At 42.7% G+C, this 26,255-nt stretch overlaps 1 protein-coding gene and 1 long non-coding RNA gene across 2 annotated transcripts; both read right to left on the bottom strand.

Moving 5' to 3' along the window:
* Window positions 1-668: 668 nt before the first annotated feature.
* On the bottom strand, window positions 669-20,233 carry LOC105364870 (uncharacterized). The gene is made up of 8 exons (XM_011502900.1): window positions 20,034-20,233; window positions 19,362-19,400; window positions 18,067-18,260; window positions 7,342-7,567; window positions 5,980-6,109; window positions 4,071-4,378; window positions 2,251-2,449; window positions 669-1,075 (listed from the first exon to the last, which is right to left on the bottom strand). The coding sequence occupies exons 1-8, from the start codon at window positions 20,231-20,233 to the stop codon at window positions 911-913; spliced, it is 1,461 nt and encodes a 486-aa protein (XP_011501202.1). The 3' UTR covers window positions 669-910.
* A 2,680-nt stretch (window positions 20,234-22,913) lies between these two features.
* LOC105364812 (uncharacterized) lies at window positions 22,914-25,866 on the bottom strand. The gene is made up of 3 exons (XR_912967.1): window positions 25,810-25,866; window positions 25,190-25,341; window positions 22,914-23,007 (listed from the first exon to the last, which is right to left on the bottom strand). It is a non-coding gene; the product is annotated as an uncharacterized LOC105364812 (long non-coding RNA).
* Window positions 25,867-26,255: the final 389 nt, after the last annotated feature.

Raw genomic sequence — 26,255 nt, forward strand, 5'->3', positions numbered from 1 at the left:
AGAAGAAAAAGTGTCCCCCACGTCAACGTTCATGTCCGTATCAATGTGAAATTTCCTGTTATTTTGATTAAAATATGTCCTCGTTGCCTAGAATTATATTGAGATAAGCATCTCCCATTCGTATCGATTCTTCGAACACGCTAGATAAATTTTATACTATTCAAATGATTTTCCTCTTGGCGCCCTCTAAGGAAAGAGAGAAATTTCTCTCAGCTTCCGAAAAAGCATAAAAATCCCTGAATTTCCATTAAGCAAAGATGTCAGAGACAACCAGACCGTTCGATCCTCTTTGAAAACCATGTTGTTTTTATCAAGTATCCGTTACCTGATTACAAAAATAAGATGATCAAATAATTCGCTGGCCACCGGGCCGCAATCCCTGATAAGAATGGATAATTGTCTAGTTAAATTTTTTCTACGTACAATAGTTTTAAGCATTGCAATACACACGCACACGCGAACGCAGAACCGCGGACACGCGCCCACGCACGCACGCACGCACGTACGCACGTACGCATACACACAAACACACACACACACACAAACACCCACATACACCCACACACAGCCACACTGCATGCGTACGCACTAGCTTGTCCAAAACGCGTCCTCTTGATCTCTCTTCTACCACCGCTCACCCCCCCCCCCACCCCCCCCCCAACCACCCACACTCACTCATCACTCAATAGAACAACAGATTCGAAAAACACGTCTAGCGTATAGCGAACCTTCGGTAAAGGCTTTTGTGTTTTCTTTCTTCCTCCCCACCCCTCCCACCGCGCTCTCGTCAACATCTCTTTCTCACTGCTCTCTCCCTCACTACCTCTATTTATCTCTTTTTTTACACGCACGCTCGCTCTCACTCTACCGTTGGCCGCAGCCTCGAGAGAAGTGTGATAGACGGCGCCGCTCATTCGTGGCCGTCGATGTCGTTGTCGATGCGACTGCTGCGGATCCCCGTCTTACCGGTCCATGGATAGATGTCCGGACAGGCCTGACACGTCTTCATGTAGCGCACGCCGCTCTTGTGCCACAGGTTGCATACTTTCGGGTTGTTGCACTTCTTCGGTCGATCCTGCATTTTTGAACAAGGAAAACGAGATCGCCATTTAAATAGGTTGTTTCATTGTTTCCTACTCCTCGTATCTCTCTCTCTCTCTCTCTCTCTCTCTCTCTCTCTCTAAATTTTGTATCTTACACAGTCTTATCTATCTACACGGATTTATCGAACGGATCCGATTGGTTTGCATACCAGCACCTTTATTTATGATTTTGTAAGGATGCGTGTTTTCAATAAGAATTTTATTACTTGATTTTTCTTTTGTCTGTTTAGTATGTAAATTTCCAACCAATCGGACATTATATTTCTTGCTATATAAAGATAATCGAATTGAAGAAATACTATAAAATTCATCATTGAGGCATTGTGCAATTGCTTACTATATGTATTTCTAAATGTAAATTAGTATTATCAATAAATATCTGTATTGTTCGATAGTTTGATCAATGTGAGTTTACGAGAGTTACTTGTAGACTCGAGAATTTCTTATTGCATTCTCATACATTATCAGTTATTCTCATTCTCATTTCATTATTATATATATATATATGCTGGTGCAATACTTTTATCGTTGCAATCACAATATAATTTCATTCTCTGTCCTTTTTACATTTTTATACCAACTCCATTTACGCCTCCATATTAGCGAGTAAAATTCAACAATGACAACAATTCAAAATAAAAAAAGAATTATTAAATAGCAATTTAATTAAATTAAATACAGTTTTAAATAATAATTGAATTGAAAAAAAAAAAGTAAATGAATCTGACGTACAACTCAAAGCATCAGTTTTTGAGAATACAATTACAATAATTAGTAGTTACTCTAGAAACTGCAATAATAATAATAATAATTATAACATATCTGGCACTAAATATTTCTATGAAATTCTTTTATTCTATTTCATTAGGGTTTGTTATGATTTTCAAAATGATTTGTAAATTCGACTAACATCAAAACATAAAAAAAAAAGAAATAAAGCAACAACAAATAACTATTCAATAATACATGATTGAAATGTACGAATTTGCCTGCTAATACGTGACATTGAAATACTCAAATAAAATGTTTAGAACTATGAATTAACGCGCTAGTGACTGATCAGATAGGATAGGATCAATAAAGTAAATGTCCCTCTTGGAAGTGTTTTTGGCGTTCGTTCATTCGAATTAATGGAAGCTGGGCTCACCTGGAAATTACATCCAAAAGGCTCGAATCTGTCGAGGAGAGCAAGGGGCGTGGGATTCCTGACCCATTGAAGTGCTTGCCAGTTTGTAATAACCCAAACATCATCCATAGCAACAATCGTGTCGAGGAAGGAGATGAAGCCTTCTTTATGGTGTGGCTGAGTAAACCAGGCGGCGTGGTAAAACAGACCGAACGGAGCTCTGAAAACAAAAGAGCAGATGCACGCGTTTCTAATCAATTTCTTTGATAAAATCTTGTTCTGTATTGTGCGGATGTACTGCGCGATGGCTGTAATATTTCTTCTCGCGCGGCTTTAAGAAGCCTTTTTATGTAAAGCATATCGGGCAGATTCAATGCGCTTATAAATAATTATAATAGCCATGTTTATATAATTATAAAACGGAAGGTTATTTGGCTTTGTAGATTCGTTATGTGAGATATTTTGACGAGAATCGACATATGTTTGTGGGCAGACGCGAGCGAGTGGCTTCGTAAGGAACTAAACTTGGATGTGTCGGCCCCATTGGGTGAGAGTATGTGTACACACGTACCCGTTAAACGTCCTTAAACGTTCTTTTTTCCCATGTAGCCTTTAGCATATGTATTTTGTGAAGTAATTTTTGTATATGCGAAGTCTAGTCGCATGCAGAATATTAATTTACATAAAACAGAGTCAAGCTGAAAATTGTGATATTTCACGAGTGTATCAAAGCACGAATAAATATTTTTACTTCCTTGTTATGGGTTTTATTTATGGGAGATGCTATTTTGTCCTGCAATCGTTGATTTATATCGCCACACGGATTTATGAGCCTATTTAAATACCTTACTTACCAAATTAATAATTCAATACAATTGGAGAATACTTTAAATGGCTTTGAAATTACTTTTTCTACTTTGAGTATATCTTGAAAAGTATATTTTCAGCAGATTTAAATCATCGAATTAAAAATGATCTTTTAAAAATTGGCTTTTATCCAGGCAACATAAATTTGTTAATCATTTTATTTCATAAGTGCTCGAACCTTGAATATTAATCGTTGCATTGTTATAGTAATTTATATATACCCAAAGAATTATTATTTTTATGTAATTTTCGTCTTCTCTTTTCTTTACTCTCTCTCTCTCTCTCTCTCTCTCTCTCTCTCTCTCTCTCTCTCTCTCTCTCGCTTAATGAAACTCTATATTAATTTAATTTAATTTATTTTATTTTATTCATTGTTTCTATTAAGCTCCGAGGAAATTGCTCTAAAATTAAAAAACTCTGTGAAAAAAAAAAATGTCAACATTACTTTTATCGAAGCTCTCAAGGACATTTAAAGAAATTGTTTAGACAAAAATTGTAGTAAAGACCGTGGAATTTATTTATTTATTAATGTTCTTTTTTTTTTTTGTATTTTTCAAGCAAAACCTAATATTACCAAAGGATATGGAGACTTAAAATTTTATTACATATAATTATATCACACAATTTATCATTAAGAGTCGTTTCGTTATTATTATATATTTATAATAAGTTCTTTCTTTACTGATAAGCCATAAAGTAATGATGATTGATGTTGTAATGGGCAATCGAGACTAAGTGTAGCCATTAAAATTCATTGTTTTTCTAATTAGATCCCGATTAATTCTCCAATTACTGTATAAATGCTTAGTAACGTGATTAAGCTATTATTGCGTAATTTGAAGATAAAAGTAAGCTGAAAAGTGTGGTAAAATAACCGTGGAATCAGTAACGGTTATTTGCTAAAGAAGCCAATGCAGCGGTGCTGTTCCTTCCACGAGAATTTCGAATTGTTAAAGAATATGTGGATGTCCGACCTGTTGGTGGTATAATGTCTCTCGAAGTTTTTGATCAGCATTTTGTAGACACCGTCGGAGGTCGGGGGATTGCTGCAGGCATCACCCATGGAACACCTGCCGCCGTTCAGGTCCTGCCACATCACCATCGGCACCTCCCAGAGTCCCGGGTACGACCTCGTCGGGCACGGCGGTATCATGCAGTCGTGGAAGAGCTTGTAGTCGAGGGTGTAGGGCCAGCTGGGTGGTCTGTTCTCGTAGATGGGCATCGACGAGTCGTATGTGAAGTTCGTGTCCCACAGCATTTTGAACATGTTGTTGCCGCCGACCTGGGGACGAACATAAAAAAAACTCGTCGCGCTCATTGTCTTCTAAATTCTGGCGACTGCATTTTCCTGGAATCATCGACCGATCGCGTTGGCTGCTCATTTTATCGAACTCTACTTTCTCGATCGAGCCAGGCTCGATACTTTCTTTTTACCGCATTTCCACAAGCAAGTCGACATATATTATTTTCGTTTGCTCATTCGTCGTGAATTATGGCCTAATGCGCACCGCAGAGGCCTTCGTCTCCTATTGCATCTTCAAATAACTTACATTTTAATTAATCCGTTAATTAGCTTCGCGAGCTTCACGGTTCTCAATGCTCTTCGCGCTTGATTCGACGAACGAAGGAAGAAAAAGTTTGCCAAAAACAGAGCGCGATTTAAAAAAAAAAGGCTGTAAATGGTCTAATTTTAACAAAATAGGACATTGATAGATACTTAAAATTAAGGTTACCAATAATTTTACCAATAATACGCTTTCATAAGGCCAATTCACTTTCCTCGAATCCAAACGAATCAGTCGATGAGTCAGCCATAACTTTATTAATCCCGTGCGAATCCGTGAATTGCTTCACTATTTATCAAATTAGTTAACGCGAGCAAGGAGAGGAGGGATACATAGATAGAGAGAGAGAGAGAGAGAGGGGGGGGGATATGTATCGGTTTGAGATTAAGAGTATGGTAAGAGGTGCGGCCGTGTCATTCTTGAGTTGTCGCGTGGTCGCGATCGCGTCATCCCGGATAGTGACATAAAGGTCTAGAGGACTTTCAATATTACCGGCGCCCAAACATCTTGCTTATTTGACAATAGCGGCGCGAAAATTCCGAGTCCCGAGTTACTCGCCGCCCCCTTCTACGAACGCCGCGTCATTAATCGTAAATCGGTAATTGCTCGGAAGATTGATGGGGCAACGGAGGTGCGCTATTCTCCGAGCCAAACGTCAAGACTCCGACTGTACTACGAATCGCGAGCGTATCAGCATTTATTTATCCTTTGTTGACAAATGCCGCGGGATGTTTATGGACGTCTAGGAATTCGAGATTTTACGAAGCGGTCGCGATAAATACCCACATGTCGACAAATCATTTGCTCCGAAACGATAAAACTTATGCTTACGAGGCGAGTAAAAAAAAAACATAGATTAGCATTTTTTTCTCTCTCGTTTTATGTACTTGTTTCTTCGAGGTGGCGCACTCATAGCCTCCTCGCCAAGACTTCGAATGGCATCGCGATCGCGCAAACCCAACATTTTACAAATAAACGTGGTTACCGATAATTCGCGAACTGAGTTTCGTTACGTCGTATCGAGCAATTGGTAAGTCCCATTAGACGCTAATTGTATCGATGTAATTGAGATTGCTTATCCGAGTCAGCAACGCGCTAGTCCTTTGACCATTAAGCTTTTCCTTAATGAGCCTCGGCCGCTTCCTCGTCCAATGAAAACATTACAATGTCATATAATTAAGGATGTAAAATGGAAATAAGCGAGAAGAGAATGCTCGCATTAACGTCAAATTAGAGTAAATAAGATCGTCAACGTGACGTAGCAAGCAGACATTAATGTCAGTCACGAGATCGTGCGTATGCGAAAATGATTACTTACCGAGAGGAAAGGAGCTCTCATTCCCCTGACATCTTCCAATTTAACACCTCCGTAAGCGGAGAGAATCTCTCGTTGGCCGGCGACCTCGCGGGACCACTTTCGCTGGGAGAATTGCTCGCCGAAACTGTGCCTGTGCGTGTCGTAAGATAGAGAGAGAGAGAGAGAGAGAGAGAGAGAGAGAGAGAAAAGAAAGATGGACAGCATGAGTGAACAAATAATGCGTTAGGTAGTCACGGCCCCGATCGGCCTATTCTTATCGCCGGCGTATCGGTTGATCATCGCTAATAATGACCACCACCGTAAGGCCATAATGCCCGAAAATTACGATCCGAAGGTACGCAAAGCGCGATCTGGCCGTTCGACGGTCGAATGCGTGTCTCGCTCGGGGTCATGACTCTCGGAGCCCTCGTCCCTCCTCTACGTCCGAGCCGCTATTTTTATTAACGAGCAGCGTCGTTGGCAGGGATGTTTACGTACCATTCGTAATGTGTAAGGAGCCACGCGAGAGCACGAGGGTCGATCTCGGAAGGAAGGACGAGTTCTCGCCCCATCCGCGTCCAGGCGCGACCCTTGGCGTGCGACCGGCAGGTCATCGTCGAGTCGCTACAATTCTCGGTCGCACTCGCGCATCTTCCCCGCGATTCATCATTGCGCGTCTTTTCTCATTGCAGGCCCCCATACCGTCTCTATCCCATATAATTAACTTTTTTTTCCCGATTCCGGCCTCCTCTCGCCAATTGGCATTTATCGCAATTAACAACTACTACCGATTGATTATTATAGTGCCCAGATTTTTTTGCCGCTTCTCTCATGCTTCGTCCCACTCGCTTTCTTTGCGGCGAAACGATTTCCACATACGCCAACCAATCCATTACACTTCTATTATTTATCATTATTAATCCGGTTGATTTTACGACCGGAGGCTCGCTTATTCCAAGCAATCTTAACTCCCATTATCACAATTAGCCTCAATTCGACCCTTTAGTTATCTAGAAAAACGAGTGATTCAAGCTTATTACGAATTTTGCCATCGGTAATGCCTCTCATCTTGCTTCATTAAACATAAAAATGGAGGTGTTAAAGCGCTTAGTTTAGCAGAGTCGACACACAAAGCTCCGGTGGATGGTCGGTCAGTAAGGAAGTGGAAAATTTGTCGCAAAGTCAATCGGGAACTCGTGCGGCTGTGGTTCGGAGATGCGAAGCAATAGTCAAAAAGATTTATAAATAAAAAAAAATTTGTGAGCCGAAGCTGAGCCAGAGGCCGAATGAACGTGGTCGGTGAGTTAAGCGAGTTGGGCCTAAATACCGGGACGAGCGCGTGACCGGTAGCCGTCTTAGCTCCTCCTCTGGTCCATTACTTACGAGACCGTGTGCGAGGCGATCTCATGCCCGTTGGCATACAGGTTCTGCACCTGACTGTAGTCCGTCCACTCGTGGGAGACGTAGAAGGTGGCACTGATGGGACAGCCGTTGGGATTGTTGCGGCCCTTCTCGAACAGATCGGCATAGAGTCCCTTATTGAGATCGTTGACGGAGTCGTCGAAGGTGAGAAGGACGATCTGCGGTATCTCCTCGGGCAGGTATTCCCCTAATGATTTTATTTCATTGATAGTGGTGGCGGTGGTGGTGTTGGTGGTGGTGGCGTTGGTGGCGGCGGTGGTCGCATCGTCGTCGTCGTCGTCATCGTCGTCATCGTCGTCATCAGCGTCATCGTCGTCATCGCCGTCATCGTCGTCATCGTAATTGTACGTGTCATTGGCGTAATAGTGGTAGTGGTGTGGTGGTGGTGGTGATGGTCGTGGTCGTTCGGTGATTGCACGCACATGCGTGGATGCGTATAATTAGAATTATATGCGGTTGTGGCGGTGACCAGTTGGCGTACACGTGACGTCGTGAGTCGTTGCGTCGAGTATATCGCGTACGTATGAGCGAATGATAAATTGGCAGTGGTGAGGGGAGTGGCGGGCAATAGTAGGAAGGGAGTGGAATGAGAAAAATAAAACACATAATGCGTTAGTGCTTCGATATATTAGTATCCCATGTGGAAATTGAGTATGTCGCGTTCACGTCCGCCGGGAGAAAACGATGACGCGCTTCGTTTTCATTTTTTTTTTCAGGCTCTTTTTTCTTTAATAGCCCAACCTCGGCACAGCATCTTATTTATTGTCATCTCGCGGGAGAAACTCTCTTATGCATTTGAGGCGCGAAATGTCCCGCGAGAGGACGCGATTTCCCGCGGCGGACGTGGTCGGATTATTCAAATGGGAACGTCTCGCGCTCGCGCCGTGGATAGTATTCATCTCTTTATTTCCATGCCATTGTCAGTGTCCGACCCCATGGTGTATTCATTTTTCACGTTTTGTCTCACCTCCGAGCTCGTGGCTCCCATTGTTCCAGCAAATACGTTCTTTAAGACGCTCGTCGCGCTCCCGCAAATTATCCGTTAATTTACTTTCTTCAATTATTGAAAAATGCTCTTCCTCGAAATGGCATAAATCTTGGCAAAGTACTTCTCGGGGAAAGTAAGAAAAAATGGAAATGAGCTGGTTGGGATGAGCAGCTGCCGTTGAGCGTTTCTTGCACGCGATACTTCGTGCCACGGGACTCTCGCTTTAAGCTTTGAGTGATTCAAAATTTAGAGTATAATTTTTCACGCGACTAAGCCCGTATTACAATCGGCTTCTCACTCTTACGAATATAGAGACAGTAGAGAAAGCCCCCAGACGCGTATAAGTTAACGTCACATAACTTATAAGTTTCAATGACCAGGATTCGGACTTGCTGCAGTTGACTAAGAAGTTAATTTATATGTTATGGCTTTCACTACTATTTCAGTCTTATTAAGAGTGAAGAAGTTTATCGGAAAAAAAGCTTACGAAATCGGATTACAGTGTGAAAAGTGGTAAATTAATTTTTAAAGTGGCACGAAGATAAATTCTTTATTTATAGGACTTGCTTCTGGACGAGAGGAGATTATTAGTTTTAATTGCATTACTCGCCAACTTGAAATCAAAGTGCCGGAGATTAGATCGTCTACAGTTTCACAAATCGTTTACAACAAAGTCACTTTAAGTTGTTTAAGCCGAATCTTTGATTTTCAACAATACGTATTGCTAATATCAATGTAAAAATAAATAAGGACAATATGACAGAAAATTTTCTAATTCGATAAGACTTTTAGGTTTCGTTTGACGTTGAAGTGTTATTAAGTAATGAGGAAGCATTTGTCATACTACTTAATAAAAAATATGATTATGTTGTGAAAATGTTAATGAATTCAAAACATTTATGGATCGACGGATAAGATATAATAAGTAAGGATGCTGGCAAACGACGTAAATGTAGTTATTCACACTCAAGCCATTTCATGATAGCGCATTAAGCATTAAAATAACGTTAAAATGCATTTACTTAAAAGTTCCAAATCAAACGTAATAAAATCTGCGATAGCGTACTTGTTCTTAAGAAACGTAAAAGCAAGCCAGTATTTCATTTAATCAGCAATAAGAATTATAACATGTAATATATAGATGTGCTTTCGTAAAGTTGTTTTTTATGGTGGAAAATTGCGATGAAACGTATCGACAAGGCATTTAACATCCAGGTCGCGATGGCGCGAGACGTCCGAAAAAATGAACGTCCCAAGGAAAAAATCGAGTGTGCGCTGTAGCGTTAGAGAAAACACATACACATACATAACGGAGATAAATGCATAGACCGATAGTTATTTATACACGCACGTCCATGCACGCACACATGTTTTTGGCGAATTATATAGTTAGAGTAGTCGAAAGGCGAGCGATGGAAATACGAATACACAAAAGATATCAGAGCCAGCGTAACATCATCAGCGGCAACAGCAGTAGCGGTAGTAGCTAGTGCGGTAACTCCTTGTCCTTCTCCTCCTCCTCCTCCTCCTCCTCCTCCTCCTCCTTCACCTACTCCTCCTCCTCCTCCTCCTCCTCCTCCTCCTCCTCCTCCTCCTCCTCCTCCTCCTCCTCCTCCTCCTCCTCCTCCTCCTCCTCCTCCTCCTCCTCCTCCTCCTCCTCCTCCTCCTCCTCCTCCTCCTCCTCCTCCTCCTCCTCCTCCTCCTCCTCCTCCTCCTCCTCCTCCTCCTCCTCCTCCTCCTCCTCCTCCTCCTCCTCCTCCTCCTCCTCCTCCTCCTCCTCCTCCTCCTCCTCCTCCTCCTCCTCCTCCTCCTCCTCCTCCTTCACCTTCACCTATTGTTCCGGAACTTCCGCTCTTTCGCAGCAATGTGTAATGGCTGATCAGCGATCATTTCGCGCGCACTTCCGAGTCCACGGTAATTGGAATCGGCGCCGCGGTCGATTATTATAATGGGCCTGCGGCTTTGATTTATCAAGCTTGTTCGCCCGGCAGATTGAATATTGCGAAAGGGAGGCCGGGCTCGTTAAATACCTCTTAATTAAATTGATCACCGATTGCGGGCCGATAATATTTACCTTATCGAAAGCGCTTGAAGTATACTTTACGCCTCGTGACAAAAAAGTCCCGCGGATTCGGGGAAATTTTCACAAACGACGTTGCACAATTTTGTAAGTTTAGAAATTTTCTTTTTTTTTTTCATTAGACGAAGTTGAAACCGCGTCATTTTATCATGGGCCACCATCCTTTATCGAACTTTTTTCTTTCTATAGTCTTAACGTTCCTAGAATTTTTCGGACAATCGCTCGTGCCTACGGTGCCGCGCATAATGTCTCTTTATATTTATTTAACTGTCAATTTTTACGAAATCGATAAATGTTCATTAATCGCTCTAATGACTATTCACGTTAAACAATCTCATATATATATATATATATATATAGATAGATAGATAGATAGATAGATAGATAGATAGATAGATGAATTAACGAGTAGTTTATGTTTATATACGCTTGCTTTTGTGCTCGGTATTGATGCAAGTCTCGCTAGCTATTGAAAATATGCGATTATCAAATAAATCGTCATACCGTGGAATATCGATTTCCATTGAAGGACGATGCGGGCGATTGATCTTCGGAATCGTTCGTATCTTCGGTTATCTCGCGGTGGCCGCGAAAGCCGGCGATTTAGTCGAGTATGGGAGCCTCCTCGAGCGATCAAGAATGCGATCGATCGACTGCTATCGAGCGAGTCTAATCGATCGAGCCCCGAACGAAGCATGAAATCGCGCACTCGGTCAGCCGGGGATCGCGCTCGAGGCGAACGAGTTTTCCTCCTTTCGTCGGATCACGCCCAGTTCGTTATTTTTCGAGCGCTTAAGAAACGTTACATCAAAATATTGCGCAACTGAATCGCAGCGATGAACGGTCGTTTCACTCAAATAAGAACTCCAAGTGCAGCGAATCTATCATTTAGCGCTACCGATAATAGGCGATCGGAGTATCCGCGCGACGATATTCCCTCCATGAAAGTTTCTCTTGAAATACCGTTTCGTAACTATTGGGCTTATAGCGCTATGCCAGAGCTTTTAAAATGTGCTTAAAAAAGACGTATCACTGCAATGGTGCTCGATAGTGTTGCGCAATTAGCCTTGAAAGCATCCGAGTTGGCAAAATTTTCCGCTTTGAGTTGCGTTGAAAGCTCTTCCCGGGCTCGTATGAACGTAAAGTGGCGGGCACAACACGAGATTAATAGGCGAGTCGTGGGGCGGATCGTTAGAGATTCACGTCCGTTCGTATCCAATGCGAAGGCCTGTTAATGGAGGATCGAAGGCGACGTAACCGATGTCATTACGTGGACGACCATGGAGGGAGGTCGCGGGAGGTTAGATCGAGTAGTCGCGCGTTCGTTGATGGGAAGGAGGCATCACAATTGGCCGGCATGGCACTTACGAGATCGTGTGCGATGCCAATTCATGGCCGTCGGCGTACATGTTCTGCACCTGACTGTAGTCCGTCCACTCGTGGGAGACATAGAAGGTGGCACTGATGGGGCAGCCGTTGGGGTTTTTGCGGCCCTTCTCGAACAGATCGATGTAGAGCTGTCGATTGAGATCGTTGATGGCATCGTCGAAGGTAAGGAGGACGATCTGCGGCGTGTCGTCGGCGGGCGTGTCACCTAGAGTTCGAGGTAGCCGGGTCGCGCGACACGCATCGTTCCGAGCCTCCCCCGCAATGTTTGGGGTGGCCGGACAGGCACGTGCACACTAATCAGTTCCTTCGGACGTATTTGAGGATGCGCTCGACTCGCGTCGCAGGCGCCCCTTAGGACGATCGCTTTGTTCGCGTTGGGTAGGGGCGCGTGCAATACTCGAGTCTTATTCTATGATTCGTTTATTGTCGGCTAGGTAGGTGCCTTCATCGGAATATAAAGGACGTGTGGCGTCTCGTATTACGTTTATATTTCGAATCGGGCATCTCGGGTGATTCGGATCCAGCTTAAGACATCGTAAACTCGGAAGTTCATTGAAAATTCGCAATTACACGTTGCTTAGGCCTTGGGTCTTATAATGATAATGATGTTAATTATGAATTAACTGGCTTGAAAATGGGCCTTAAATAGTCTTATATTTTGTAAAATTGTCATGTATGCGGATATGCTCGGCCTCAAATTCAAGCTGATTTTCAAAAATTCTGATCTTTATGACAAAGCGAATTAATTTACATAGGTTTTTTTAGAGCGCGATGCTTTAAACTTTAGAATGTCACGAGACTCGAGACGTAAGCCGATCTATAAGAATCGAATTAACTTGTAATCAATGTACTTACGGACAAAAGATTCAAAGCTACCAATTAAGTTGACAATGAAAAAATATGTGGTGCGAACGTGTCGGTGAAAACTTATAAACCTCATAATAGTAATGAATATGATAGCCGAAGATAGACCATTTAATAATAATGAATACATCGCAAAGGTTTCTTATTGTCTTTTATTAAGCCCTTTTCTCCTTCTGTGACCTCTAAAATGACAAACGATTTATTAGAAATCGCTTATTTAAATATTTATCGATGATAAATATCTACCGCGTCTCCTTTAACGCGCTTAATAATTTTTTAATGCGCCCTTTTCCGGACAAATATTATTTGTCACTAAAGGCCCGTAACATTATTACGTTGTCGCAAAATTACGACGAAAAAATATCTGCGTATGCCGCAAGTACAAGATAACTTTTTACGCGAATTATCCACACCCCCCCCTCCCCTCGCGACTCTTCTCCTCTAAAGAAAAAGCTAGGCTTTTTCGCCTCCCCGGAATATTCAAGTACTCATTCTATACGGACACTTTATCGGCAAAGAATAAAAAAAGAAGAAGAAGAAACAAAAATGGCTCACGACTTTTCGATTCACTTGTGCGATGGTGTGAAATGCGATTGGACGTAACGAGTGCCGACATTCTCACGAAAAAAAGAAAAAAAAACGACCACCCCGTTACTCTTTCCGAGTCCTGGACGGTTCCTCTGCGGCTCTGATTTCACCGACAAAAAATCCACGACATCCATGACGTGTAATTAAATTCATTATAGAAATCGATAATATTCTTTATCGAGCTATATATATATATATATATATATATATATATATATATATATATATATATTGGAGCTCTGAGAAACATTGCCGCGATCGTACGTCCAATTTGTAGGAGCTAATAAAATCTGTACCGATGACTTTCGTTGACAAAAAGTTGAAATAAGTAGCGAACGTAACGAGAGTTGGTAAGCCCAAATGGTAAAGGCATCGAGCATAAATCGTATTAGATCCAATCGAGACAAGACGCTGTCGCTCTTACTCTCGCTATAAGAGCGCGTTATTACAGGTGTAGTAAATCTGTCCTCTCATCAGTGACGGAGTCGCGGCTGCTTATCAAAACGACGAGTACCGTTAATTGGCCTGTTCGGGCGATCGAGAAGCGAGTCGTTCGATCGTATCAATTATCGAGTTTGGTAGCTCGAAAAAAAAAAAAAAAAAAAAAGAAAACCCTCAAATTTAATTTGGAGCGATTTTAACCGAGCGACGACTAGGATTATTGGGATTTGGTGGTGGGAGTGACGTGTAAGCCCGGGCGGGCAGTAATATAAAATGGTAGCGAATGTGAAAAAGGCAATAAAGCGGCGAGGCGGGGAATCGCCGCTCTAGCCGCGTGATCTACGAATTAAAGTCCGAACGAATTTCCACGCGCGCGGCACGAGAAGCAAAACTCGTGCTCGCGCTAGGCGGTAAAAAAAAAAGGTTAAAAAGGAAAAGCGAACTTTCTCGCGGAATGTCAGGTGGTATCGCGTGGAGGACCGTAGCCGCGTTTCTCTCGCCCGGGACGTCGTGCGCCGTTATCGTGTGGGGCCGCGATTTCTGAAAGGCCGGGGCGCGGCGTCGTTTCCCCGTCGGCGTATCGCCGCTTCGATCGGCGCGAGACCTGATAATGAAAAGCTCGTTGCCGATCAAGTGACAAATTTAATTGGCTCGGTGCCGCTCAATTCTCCAGGGTCCCGTCGCCGGGTCGCATGAATGGACTAAGGCGCACCCGTGATCTCGACCGCCGGTAATCGGCGTCAATCGCTCGGCTCGGCCGTCGTTGACCGACCGATCGTTTCCCCGCGACTCGCCGACGCTAAAGCGGAAGAGCCGAGAGGAAGCACACGAATCGGCACTCGCTTGGGCTCCCCGGCTTTTAACTCGCACAAATAAAAGAAACTTTCTCAATCGGGTCGTTGTCGACGCGTCGAGGCGACACATTAAATAACGCTTTCGCTTAGCCCGAATTTTTCGAGAACGGAGAAAGAGAACGCTCACTTTCCGGTGCTCAAAAAAAAATCCGTCTCTGACCACGCGTACACGGAATTAATATAAGTGTATAACTGTCACACACATATACAAATAAAGAAACAAACAAGCGAACAAAATCTCGTCTCGTGGATTAAGCGAATGATATTTTCGAAGGAAAAAAAATCCGAAAGTTGTTCGATTATCGTAGTGAGCGTAGTTGGCCGATGCCGAGTCACTGGTAACCAGGATGAGGAGGAGGAGGAGGAGGAGGAGGAGGAGAAGGAGGAGTAGGAGGGTGGGCGGCGGCGGCGGCTTCTGTTAGCGGCTAGCGGGCAGGGGGAAGCGGGAAAGGGAGGTGGTAGTTCCACTTGCGGAGCAGTGACCGCGTCGAGCGACAAAAACGTGCATTCGTGATTTGGGTTCCGCGAAGCTGACATTATCTCGCCAGCGTATTTGAGTATTTGCTTTGGTAGGGCACCGCTTCTTTTCGCTTTGCACCTTTCTTTCGCGAGTCTTTCGACGAATTCATTATCATCCAACCAACTCGACAATTAAGAAATGTGCACGAGTTTCGAGTAGCTCTTAATGTCCATTATTTAGTCAGAGTTTGCGACCGCTGGCAAACGATCCGTCAATCATTTTCACGTTGTCCATGCGCGGAGATGCCGGCCAACGTAATAATTAAGGAAATAATTAAATTGTTTGCCACTTACGGCTTGGCTTCGTCCGTCATATATTTCCATCCTGTCCCGATAAAGCTCGAGAAAGCATTTGCAATGCCCGGAATATTTCGTAAAAGCTGTCGACAGCATATCGAAGTAAAAACTAGCATTCCGCCAATGAATGAGATCGAAAGGTAGGTTTGTTGGCATAAAATTTCGATATTGAAAGTCCATGGTATTGAAAAGCAGCGGGATCGAGCATATACATAAGAACCGGTGAGCTCGCAAACATTCGAATGCCGCTAAGTAGGTGGAGGGACCTTAGTCAAGTTACAATTATTCATAATTATGGTGGCTAGTTTATGGCTCTTTGGCCAAGTAGTCGTTGGTGATGGTGAGCGGGCGTTGAGTGACGTCGGCTCGGCTCGAAAATGCCGCTACTGGTTAAGTGTACTCGAGCGGCAGACAACGGCCAAAAGTGGACAAAATGAGTCAAAGTTCGAAGGGTCGGGGGAATCAAAGATGGTGAACGTCCACGATCGAATGAGACGTGAAATAGAATTCGTGGGCTCGTTACGTCACGTGCCGATTCCCGTCCCGGCTGTGGCGTATCCTTGCGAAATCGGCTGGGAATTTTCCGCGACGAGGAGGGCAAACGGTGCCCTCTTTGATGGAGGTAATCGCTGCCCTTTGATGGCAATATACGGATAAATGGAAAGTTGGTAGTGATTGGTAGCGAGTCAGAGGGTAAGGCGAGAAAGCGCAATCGTCGACAATTGATTTTGCGCGCGCGGGCAAGTTTGCAAAAGCTACTTAGGCCCTACTGTTGGGCAATGGGAGTGGAACGAGGGCATACAGCGCTTCTGCTACGCCTCCGGCGAGCGCCAAATTCATTTCAGGGTCTATCAGATTTTAGCCCTTGAGCACCGGAGTTTTTGGGTTGGTGTGCAATGCCCCTCGCGCTTTCACTCGTAAGAAGAGAGTGTTCGCTCGGTCTTTTTTTCTGATTTGGGCGCTGCCACATTGTACTTCTCTTGCGCGGTAGCTCGGCAACTAGTAATATTCGTATTGGGACGGTGGAGTATAGGCGACTGGGCGATACGTGGAGGGGAAAACAAAAAGCCAAGTAAGTGGAAAAATAGCGCGACTATAGATCAATGAGCAGTCGAGGCATAGGAGGTGTAGCTAACCTTCATACACCCATTGGTATGCAAATTTATATAGTTGATGACAATTATCCGGGCGAGTTTTCAAGTTTCACGACGGCGTATAGAAAGATGCATTGCGTTAATCGATTTGCTTTATATTAATAAAACAAAAAAACAAAAAAAAGAAAAGAAGAAAAAAAAGGAATAACACATTGTGCCTTGCGTATTTTACGTAACTTGGCGCTGTATTTTTGAAAATTATCTCGCTCGCGCCTCGCCGAACGAGCGCTCTGCAAGATTTCAATCAAGAAATCGAGTGATCGTCGATTTCGCACTTCTCCACTGGCCCTTTAAAGCGTTCAGCCGAAAATCGGCTCCGGGTACGAATGGCAACAAGCCGTTGGCAGGCCTCCGTAAGATTCATATCAGCGGAGCGGGGGAGGGGCGGGCATGTGATTCCGGCGTCTCTTGACGCAACAGCAGCCAGCAAAAAACGGCGCCCGTCACGTACACACGCGCCTATCTGTTTCACTTTCCAGAGTCCCGGGGCCGCGGCCACGTAACGTTAGAATCGGAGAAAGTACGCGGCCAGTCCTCGAAATCAGCATTCGGAGCGCGATTCCGAGCAGTGGCGAAGGTTCCTTCGCTCCACCATTTGTTAATGCTGGGCGAGGTGGACATAAAATCTTACCACAGGCTAAACAGAGAGGGAGAGAGAGAAAAGTGAAAGAGTTTGGATGCAGGCTTCAGGAAGGTGACTTGGACCCTCCTCCGTCCTAAGTACGAGACCCCATTAAATATCATCTATTAACGAGGACATTTACCGCACCATCCCGCGATGACCGGCGATTCCGTGGATACGAGTCGTTCAACAATCGAGTGACTTGTCCCAATTTTCGGTAGCCAAGTGCACTTACTCGCGCGCCTCGAAAGGAGCGAAATGTCGCGCCGAGAGTGCGCATGCAAGCATCGCCCTTGCACGTGCAATCATTAATACGTATTTCCTTGCTTTCCTTACTGACTTCTCGTAGTATAAAAACGTGTGATTGGCTCGTGGCTAATAGAGCGTCTCCGTTGCATGCATACAAATTAATGATGCGCTGTTGTAACTCGTCCCAAGCGCGTCTAAATATTGTCTGGCTTATTTTCGCGAAGAAACACATAAATAAAGAAAGAAGGAAATAATGAAGAAAAAAGGATTAAAATTCTTACTGGATTTGGCGGAATAGGAAGCGTCGCTATGAAAACGAGTATCATTGTCAGGGCCAAGGACATAGATAACGTGGCAGCAGAAAACGTTGAAACGTTAGACGATTGTGTACGCGGATATTATTCGTCCTTGATTAAAGGGCTTTTGGTATATTTAAGGTAAGGGTTTGTGAGAGTCGAGAGGCGAGGTTAATCCGCGAAGGAAAATGGCAAGGAGAGCTGCATCGTTAATGAGCTCTAATAAGCCGAATTTCGGTCACAAAATTTTGCGCGTCCTCGGGCGAAATAAAAGACAATTGAGCCGAGGACAATGAGCGGCTCGTGTTTCGATCGCCTCATGATGGACCTCGTGCACGAGCGTACCTGGAATGTCGGCGCCTCCGCAACTGCAGTCCGGAAGGAGGCAGACGTCCTTGCGACACTTGGCGGCGGGTTTGTCAACCTGGGGCGTCGGGTAGATGGGGGCCGGCCTCACCGGCGGGAATCGATAGATGTCCACGAACTCCTGGACCTTGGATACGATCTCCGTGGAGGGTTTGAGAGTCGGGCGTAGCCGCCTGCGGAGATAATTCAGACTCAGGTTCCGCAATCCCCGGCTTACGTAACGAATTAATTTCACTTTCACGAGATGCGCGGTCGAATCCGTTACGAACCGACGCCGGCTGCAACTGTGTCACTAGCGTGGCTTGTCTTTCTCTCCCAATGAAAATCCGATAGCCCGTCGCGTTTACTTTGGTCGGTGCGCTCGATCGTTACGGTCGGCCACTCAAAAACTACTTCGTCCCGAGCGATTTATCACGCGCTTACACGACCTTTTCCCGTTACAACATTGTGGATGAGCGAATCGCGAGCGACGACTTAGTCAATGACCGGGCAAGCCCGTTTCCACGCGATAAGCCATCCATTCTTTTGACGCCTCGTGTTCCCGTTCGCAAACTCTCCCGTCCTCCCCGCGCACTCCCCGTAACGCGGCTTCGGAATCCTCGATGCTTCTATTCTATCCAACGAGCTTTTTAACCGAGACGCGCGATATTTCCATTGTCATCGTCGCGCCCGACCTAATAAAGACAGCTGGATTAGCGATAAACGAGGATCCCAGCTGTCACTCCACGCTCCATCCTCCATGCTCCACAAGCCATTAATAATCCAAATTATCGACGAATCATTACCCCTTCTCGGTCGCCTTGTTCCTTCGTCATACATGCCATAATGAACATTTCACCGAACGCTTCAATGAGCGCTCAAAATACATTCCTCTCAGGCTTTCTCTATAGGCTGTCGAGATTCTACATAAACTACACGCGATATTCCGTGCGTGGAAGAATTAAAGCTACCGTCGCTTGCTGCTTGGTACTCGATGGCCAAAGTGCCCTCTCCTATCGCAACAATAAAGCGCGAGTCTATCATCGCCTTGCCAGCTAAGATCCTTATTAATCCCGACGGATCACCTTGTCACCTCGCGAGGTCACGATTGTTCTGAGAGAGCCGCGCACGAGGCAACGCTCACACCGCGCGACGACGAGAGTCGAGTTAAAACGTATTCGATAAAAACAACGAAGGAGGAGAAGAGGAGGACTGCGAGCTCAAGCCCCCGCGTATCCCCGTTGCCTAACGGCGGACCGAGCGAACGTGATTCTTATCCCAAATTTCATACTCACGGTGGTGCCGTTCCACGATTGATCTGCTGTCGACTCCGGCTGCAAAAGAAAGAGGAGTGAGAGCGGTGACGTGCGGGGGTGAGATCGAGGGCGTGAGTCAGTGCCGAAAATCTACGGCACTAAGGTGGCGGGGAAGAGGGGGAGATAGTAAGTGTGCGAAGCGTCGCCGGGAGAAAGTGAGAGATGACTTTGTAAACGCGTCGTTTTGTAAATGGAATTGGGTCTTGGGACCGGGCCGATAGCGAGATTATCGCGACCTCGACCTTCCGCTCGCTACTCGCGTTTTATTAACCGGCTCCTTTCGACTTTGGGCTCCGATGTTGCATGTCTCGCGTGCACTCCTCGACGATGATTTGGCTAATTGGTCGCGTCGCCGACCGAGCGTCAAAGTGACCACATCATGTAGATTTGAAGGAAGGTACGGTGATTGGGCCACGATCCGTGGACGCTAATTGGCGACTCCAGCGTCTAGTGGCTGTTTGTAATTCGATCGACGGATTTTTAGGATACGTACCGGGTTTGGCCGTTGCTAGTCCAACGGTCGCCGAAGAGCAAAGGGCTTGGTGGGGGACGCGAGCCGCGATAGTCGAGGACACGCGATTTTACTCGACAGTATTAGCGAGGCGAATGAAATTACAAAAATAGCGAGTCGTGATCCGCGCTCTATTTTACCTGGGCGGAGCGCTGGCGGAGTAGGAGCGGGCGGTCGTCGGTGGCGGGCCCTGGGTCGTCGTCGTCAGCGGGATGAAAGTGTCGATGATGGCGTTCGGCGTTGTCACGTGGACGACTGGGTGGCTGAGAACGTTTGGCCTGAAAATGAGAATAAAAAATTCACACGTGAGTGGATTAGGTAACGGTGGCTGCGCTCCCATCGACGCCGAATTTTAGCAACCTGACTCGGTTGACGTGGACGCGATAGCTCGTTATCGCGTACTTTCGAGTGCCGCGATGATGCCTGAGCGAGTGCGCGGGTCTTGATGGGTCAAACGCCCTGGTGGCTAGCTAATTGACTCCGGTTCGAGAGTTTTGCTTATCGTTGATTAATTTGCTTATCGGCGAGTTTTGCGCAGGATCGGGTCCATGTGCTGCTACGCGTAATATCCACGGCTCGACGTGCAATTCGGCAGAATATCTTGATATAGACGACAAGCGCTTGTGGAAGTTTAGTTAAAAAAATGATTGTTAATCCACGTTTTATCGTACGGCAATTTAGCGCGTAAATGTATCGTTGATCTGGCTAGTTGCGACGTATAATAGTTTTATCGCGATAATTCGAGGGGCAATTAAAATTAATGATTTGCGTAATTCGGGTATGAATCTTGCGTCGACGGAGTTGAAAAATTATCCTGATAACTTTATTGCTATGGAATAAAGAGTCTGTACAACTTATAGAATTAGAAGAACGATGTTGCGAACCGTTATATAAGAGCTTAAAGTTTTTGCTCATAGAATATGATAATGAAGAAGAAAATGCAGAAGAAGATGTAGAATAAGATGCAGAAGAAGAGGAAGAAGAATAAGACGAATAAGACGAAGAAGAAGAAGAAGAAGAAGAAGAAGAAGAAGAAGAAGAAGAAGAAAAAGGAGAAGAAGTAACTGTCTATAAAGTTTTCTTATTTCATTACAAAAGTTTTAATTTTGCGTTATGGCATCAAACGCGAGAATCGTAGTTTTACGCTTTGATAACGACTTCACTTACGAAAGAGATCGACGTCGTTTTACATTTTTTCTTACCCCTTAAGAATTACATCGGTAAATCATATTTTCTCCACACCTTAAATTAAGAATGCTGTTAATAATTGTTCTGAGTAATTATATAAGAATGCACAAACGTGCAATTTGAGTGTGAGAAAATTGAAATATATCTTGATTTATTTATTTACTTATTATACATTTCAACTAGCACTTTTGCAACCATTAAAAATGCACTTTATTGAAGAACCTTATTTATGTTAATGGTATAATTATTATTTCCCACTTTATATCATATTGGATACGAAATGGAAAATTTATTGACATTATAACGCAAAACCGATAGAAATTTTAATTGATATTCGCATCAATCGCGCGATGAAAACTCTCGACTGAACGGCTAATTATTATTATATTTATTTCAAATACATTGAAATGCAAATATAAATAAAACAAAATGAAGAAAATGTCTTACAGTTAAATTACGTTTATCTTACTTTTAATCCATTGCTTTTAAAAACTGTCGCTGGTAGTTTTGAAAAATGTCCACGATTCATTGAATATTTAATGTAACTTATCTTAGTTCATTGGAATAATAATTACGGCTAAAATATTGTCATGTTAGAAAGTTTGCGAAAGAAGATATGGACTTGTCACAATGTTCAAAATCCAATCAAAATACAAATTATAAATTAAAAAAATAAAACCAAAAAAAAAAAACCAAAAAAATTCCATCATATTCTGCATTAAATTTGTTTTTAATAGCGAGCCTAGAAGTAATCTATATAACATAATGATAATCTTTCGAGCTCACGCTTATTTGTCCAAATATTTAAACAAAAGATTTAAACAAAAGATTTAAACAAAATATTTAAACAAAATGCTAAAATGACAGCTTAAAGATTATATTGTCATAAGTGAATAATGATTAGAATACCTGAGAGATTGGCCGTCGGTGATGCGGAATTTGTTTTTGCCGATGTGCTGTTGATCCACGGTGCATATGTAAATGTTAGAAAATACAGAAAATTCATTATTAACATGAACGAATGTTTTCCATGAATTTCTAGGTTAGATAAAAAAAAAAAAAAAAAAAAAAAAATGGCTCCTTACGTATTGCGCGTATATAGATTTATAATTAAAGATCGGAGACTCAATGAATAATGCTTGAGCGATGCTATTTAATTGCAATGTTGCGGCGACCTTTCAATCTATAATTCGCGCATAAAGTTCCGATGACGGCACACCTGCTATTTATAGGTCTTTATGATGTTCTTAATAATTTACTAAAAGCCCGTGTAGGAAAGGACAGAACGTCGATGGACACTTTAAATAAAAATTGTCCGATGATTTAAATGACGAGTGGCTCGACTATTGAATTTTAAATAAATATCATTGTAGGCTAATGAAATTGTTGCAAAATAATAATGAAACAACTATGGCCGTTTCGTACAACTTGTCATGCAGGATTTCTTAAAGCCGCCTCGTTAGCGGACATCTCAATCATAAAAGGCTATTCGAAATCGCAAAGAGCCGAGGCGAGACGCAGTGATCAGCCGACGATAATCTGACGTAATTTTGTAGGCTGGAGTTCGAGAGCGAGGCTACGACGTAAAACGGAAACCCATCCGGGAAAGAGGCACCTGATTATCATAAATGTCATAGTCTTGAATGGTGACGTCTTGATTGAGATTGTACTTGTCGGCCTCGTGGACCGAGACTTTCTTCGGCTTCTGAGAGTACGGTTTGGAGCTCGGCGATACCTCGATGCGAATATTCTGTTGCTGGTGTTGTTGCTGGTGGTGTTGCTGTTGTTGTTGCTGCTGCTGCTGTTGCTGCTGATGCTGTTGATGCTGCTGCTGCTGCTGCTGCTGCTGTTGTTGTTGTTGATGTTGAGGAGGCAAGAGAGACGCTTGAATCGGTGTCGATTGGTTCACGGTGTACTGATTGTAATCTGCGGAGGGAAAAAGGACAAGACATCCTCTTGTTATTTATATTGTAAATGGGATTGCGATTGTGTGCCAAGTCGTGTAAGTAGGTCTGATCTCCGATTGCGTCGAGATATTTTCTAATCGTACTCGCGATGTTTCTATTTCCTCTCTCGAGCGGTGAAAGCCCAGATATGATTCGCGAGACTATTTTATTCCTTTTTTTTTTTTTTTATTTTGCTCTAATCAACACTTTCGATATTATCGCGTCAATACGATGCGTATGTAAATAATATTGTGAACAAGGTAGCCTCGAATTAACATAGCCTAAGGCCAATATACTTTCTATACAGGCGCCACAAACTATTACAATTATTATTGTTCTTTGTTGCTATTTTATCGAATAGCGTTGTTATGTAATTGGTGATTGGATGGAAATTAATCGAGTACTTTTGTCGAGCATTTGAGTCAATGGTAACGATTGAGATTTAATATGGTTCGGTAGTCAATGCATAAAGTACGTTTATTTTTTTAAACGTAAAAATTGTAGTTAGCTTTTTTTTGTTTGTTTTTGTTTTTCTTTTTGTTTTTTTTTGTTTTAAATGTCAATGCTTTAAACGTTCAATCGCACATATAATTTCCGCGCTTAATTCTATTATTCCAGAAGCTTTTTATGCTTATACATAAGTAATTTCAAGCGATCGGGTTTTTTCATTAAACTTATTAAATAAATTCGAGTAGCATTGTATATAAGGATGATAATGCAAATTTTTTTTTTTAAAGTAAATTTATTCATTAGTTATCAGGAATGAAATTTAATTAAAACAAAAAACGATTATTTCGTCGAGCTTTCGAATATGTTTACTTTAATTCGTAAACGTATAATCGACTCGAAAGAAATATTTACTGTCATGTAATTGTACGTAGTCATATAAAGGATAGATCGCTGTTAAATTTATTGGTTATATGGCTAATTTATTATTCGACAGGAGCTTATTTCCGAATGGTCTTTCTTAATTATTTTATGCATTGCACGGACATGTGAAATGATACGAAAATCCCGTAAAACCTTTGCCGAATGCAAAACTGACTATTCCGTTTATATCTTGCAGTTATAAGTAGCAAGAAATTGTTCTACATTCTACTTTAATCGCTTCGTAAGAATAATTGTTTTGAGAACGCAATAATAGTAAATTGCCGATTGATAAAATATTTCTGATTCGCAATGTTTTCTCAAACGTTAATTACATTTAAAGTTGAAAAAGTTGAAAATGTTATAGTTAGAAATTTAAGATTCTAGAAACTTTATGAATCATTATTATAATGAATCATTATAATGGAAATTATCTGGATATTTTTACAATTTAATATCATTGCATTTTATTTATTAGCTACGTAATCTCTATATTATGTTTGATTTTGAATCTTCGACGATTAATTCATAATTAATAATCACTCTTTTATTTACATTAGAGATATTTCACTTTTAAATAATACAGTCGACGCTACCGCGCACGATAATTATTAATATGTCGATGACGAGACGCTGTTTTATACAAAAATGTTTAATAAATGCCACGCACTCGTCCTATTGACTACGAATAATGTCGTCATAAATGCTCTTGGCATATTATTACGCGAATACGAGGTCTTCGCATTAGAATCCGATGCAATACTTTTAATAGAATGTTTAAAGCGACCGATCGCTTTATTATAAAGTTATATAAAATCATTATCGTTAAATAAATCTTGGAATGCCATGTATCGCCTTGAACGTACTCGCGCACTTTTCAAATTTCAATTATCTCTAATTTTTACCCTTTGTAACATATTGAGTTTAAGGCGTAAAATTAAAATTAAAGAGCGATATTATGGTGGAATCGAGGAATCGAGGGATGGTAGCGATAAATGTAATTTCAGTACTCTCCAAATTCATCTTGAGCTTTACTTTTCAAATCCGAATTCACTCGTGCATTAATAAAGCGAAGGTAAAAAAAAACAGAAGAAAAACTAAAAACCAAACCAATCAAATATTTAATGCCTAAATAAAATAAAAAAATTCAATTGATCGATTCATTACGTACCGAGTCGATATATATATATATATATATATATATATATATATATATATATATATATATATAGTGTAACAGCATCAATTTAATCGGAGAAGCGCGCGAAGAAAAATCTATATTATCAAAGACGTACCGTCATCCTTGTAGATGGAGACATCGTCGTCGTAGATGGTGTAATAGGGATAGCTCTGGTCGGGCTCGCTGTAGTACGATTTGGAAACAATCGGTGCTGCAGTCGAGGCACTTGTCTTTGCGATCCTCTGCGGCGATTCGGAAGATACGCTCCTGAAATGATCGAGCGTCATGAAAGTGCTTAGGGCAATCGATCGATGATCACGGATAAACGTGAAAACTCGTGGCTCAATTATCCGCGAGGTTGGATAATAAGACCCTTTGGCCACGAATGATTGCTTCCAATTTTCCAAGCTATCATTTTCAGATCGACGAGCAAGATTCATAAATTGTTCTTAAGCATGTCGTAAGGATTCCATCAACGATTTGGCTACAAAGCTCAGGCAGTAAATTTTTTTTAACACGTCCCTTATATTAAGAAGCTGTGCCAATCTCTCGCGTTTATCTCTGGCTCCATTTGACGTCACAGTTTTTTGTCTGGCAAGCAAAATTTTCCGATAAGCTACTTGTGATTCACCAAAAGAGACACATATACGCACGCACATGTCTCGTTGCGAGCGTCTCGTTGACAATGGAAAAGTAAGTAGCCCCAACTTCGGCACACTAATCGACTACACTCACCTGTAATGGGTCTCCGCTTGGGCTCGAGAGTTCACCGGTCTGTCCTTTTCCCGCTCCTGTAATTGGAAAATGCCGTTAATCAAATGTCGGATGGCACGTCTCGACACAAATTACTGAGACGCGAAGCGAGAACGAGATCTCGCTTCTCGCGTTTTTACCAGCGATAAATGAAACCATCCATTAATCAGGGTGCGAGTCGCTGATTTATCCAACGATCGGCAACGTCGTTTTAGATGAAAAATAAAAAAAAATTTTTAAATTCGTAGATTCGAACGCGGAGGTACATTAATTGTACCGTATGTTCTTGCACGCATTGCGTTGCGCGATAATGAGAGCCTTGATCTTAATTTACGGCCGAATTTCCCTCGGTAATAACTTTTAAATGACGTATTATTGACTTCCGCATAATCGAGCTTTCTTTAATTGAGCTTTTCACGCTCGTTAAC

The sequence above is a fragment of the Ceratosolen solmsi genome, unplaced genomic scaffold (assembly GCF_000503995.2).
Source record: "Ceratosolen solmsi marchali unplaced genomic scaffold, CerSol_1.0 scaffold15, whole genome shotgun sequence".
NCBI lineage: Eukaryota > Metazoa > Arthropoda > Insecta > Hymenoptera > Agaonidae > Ceratosolen > Ceratosolen solmsi.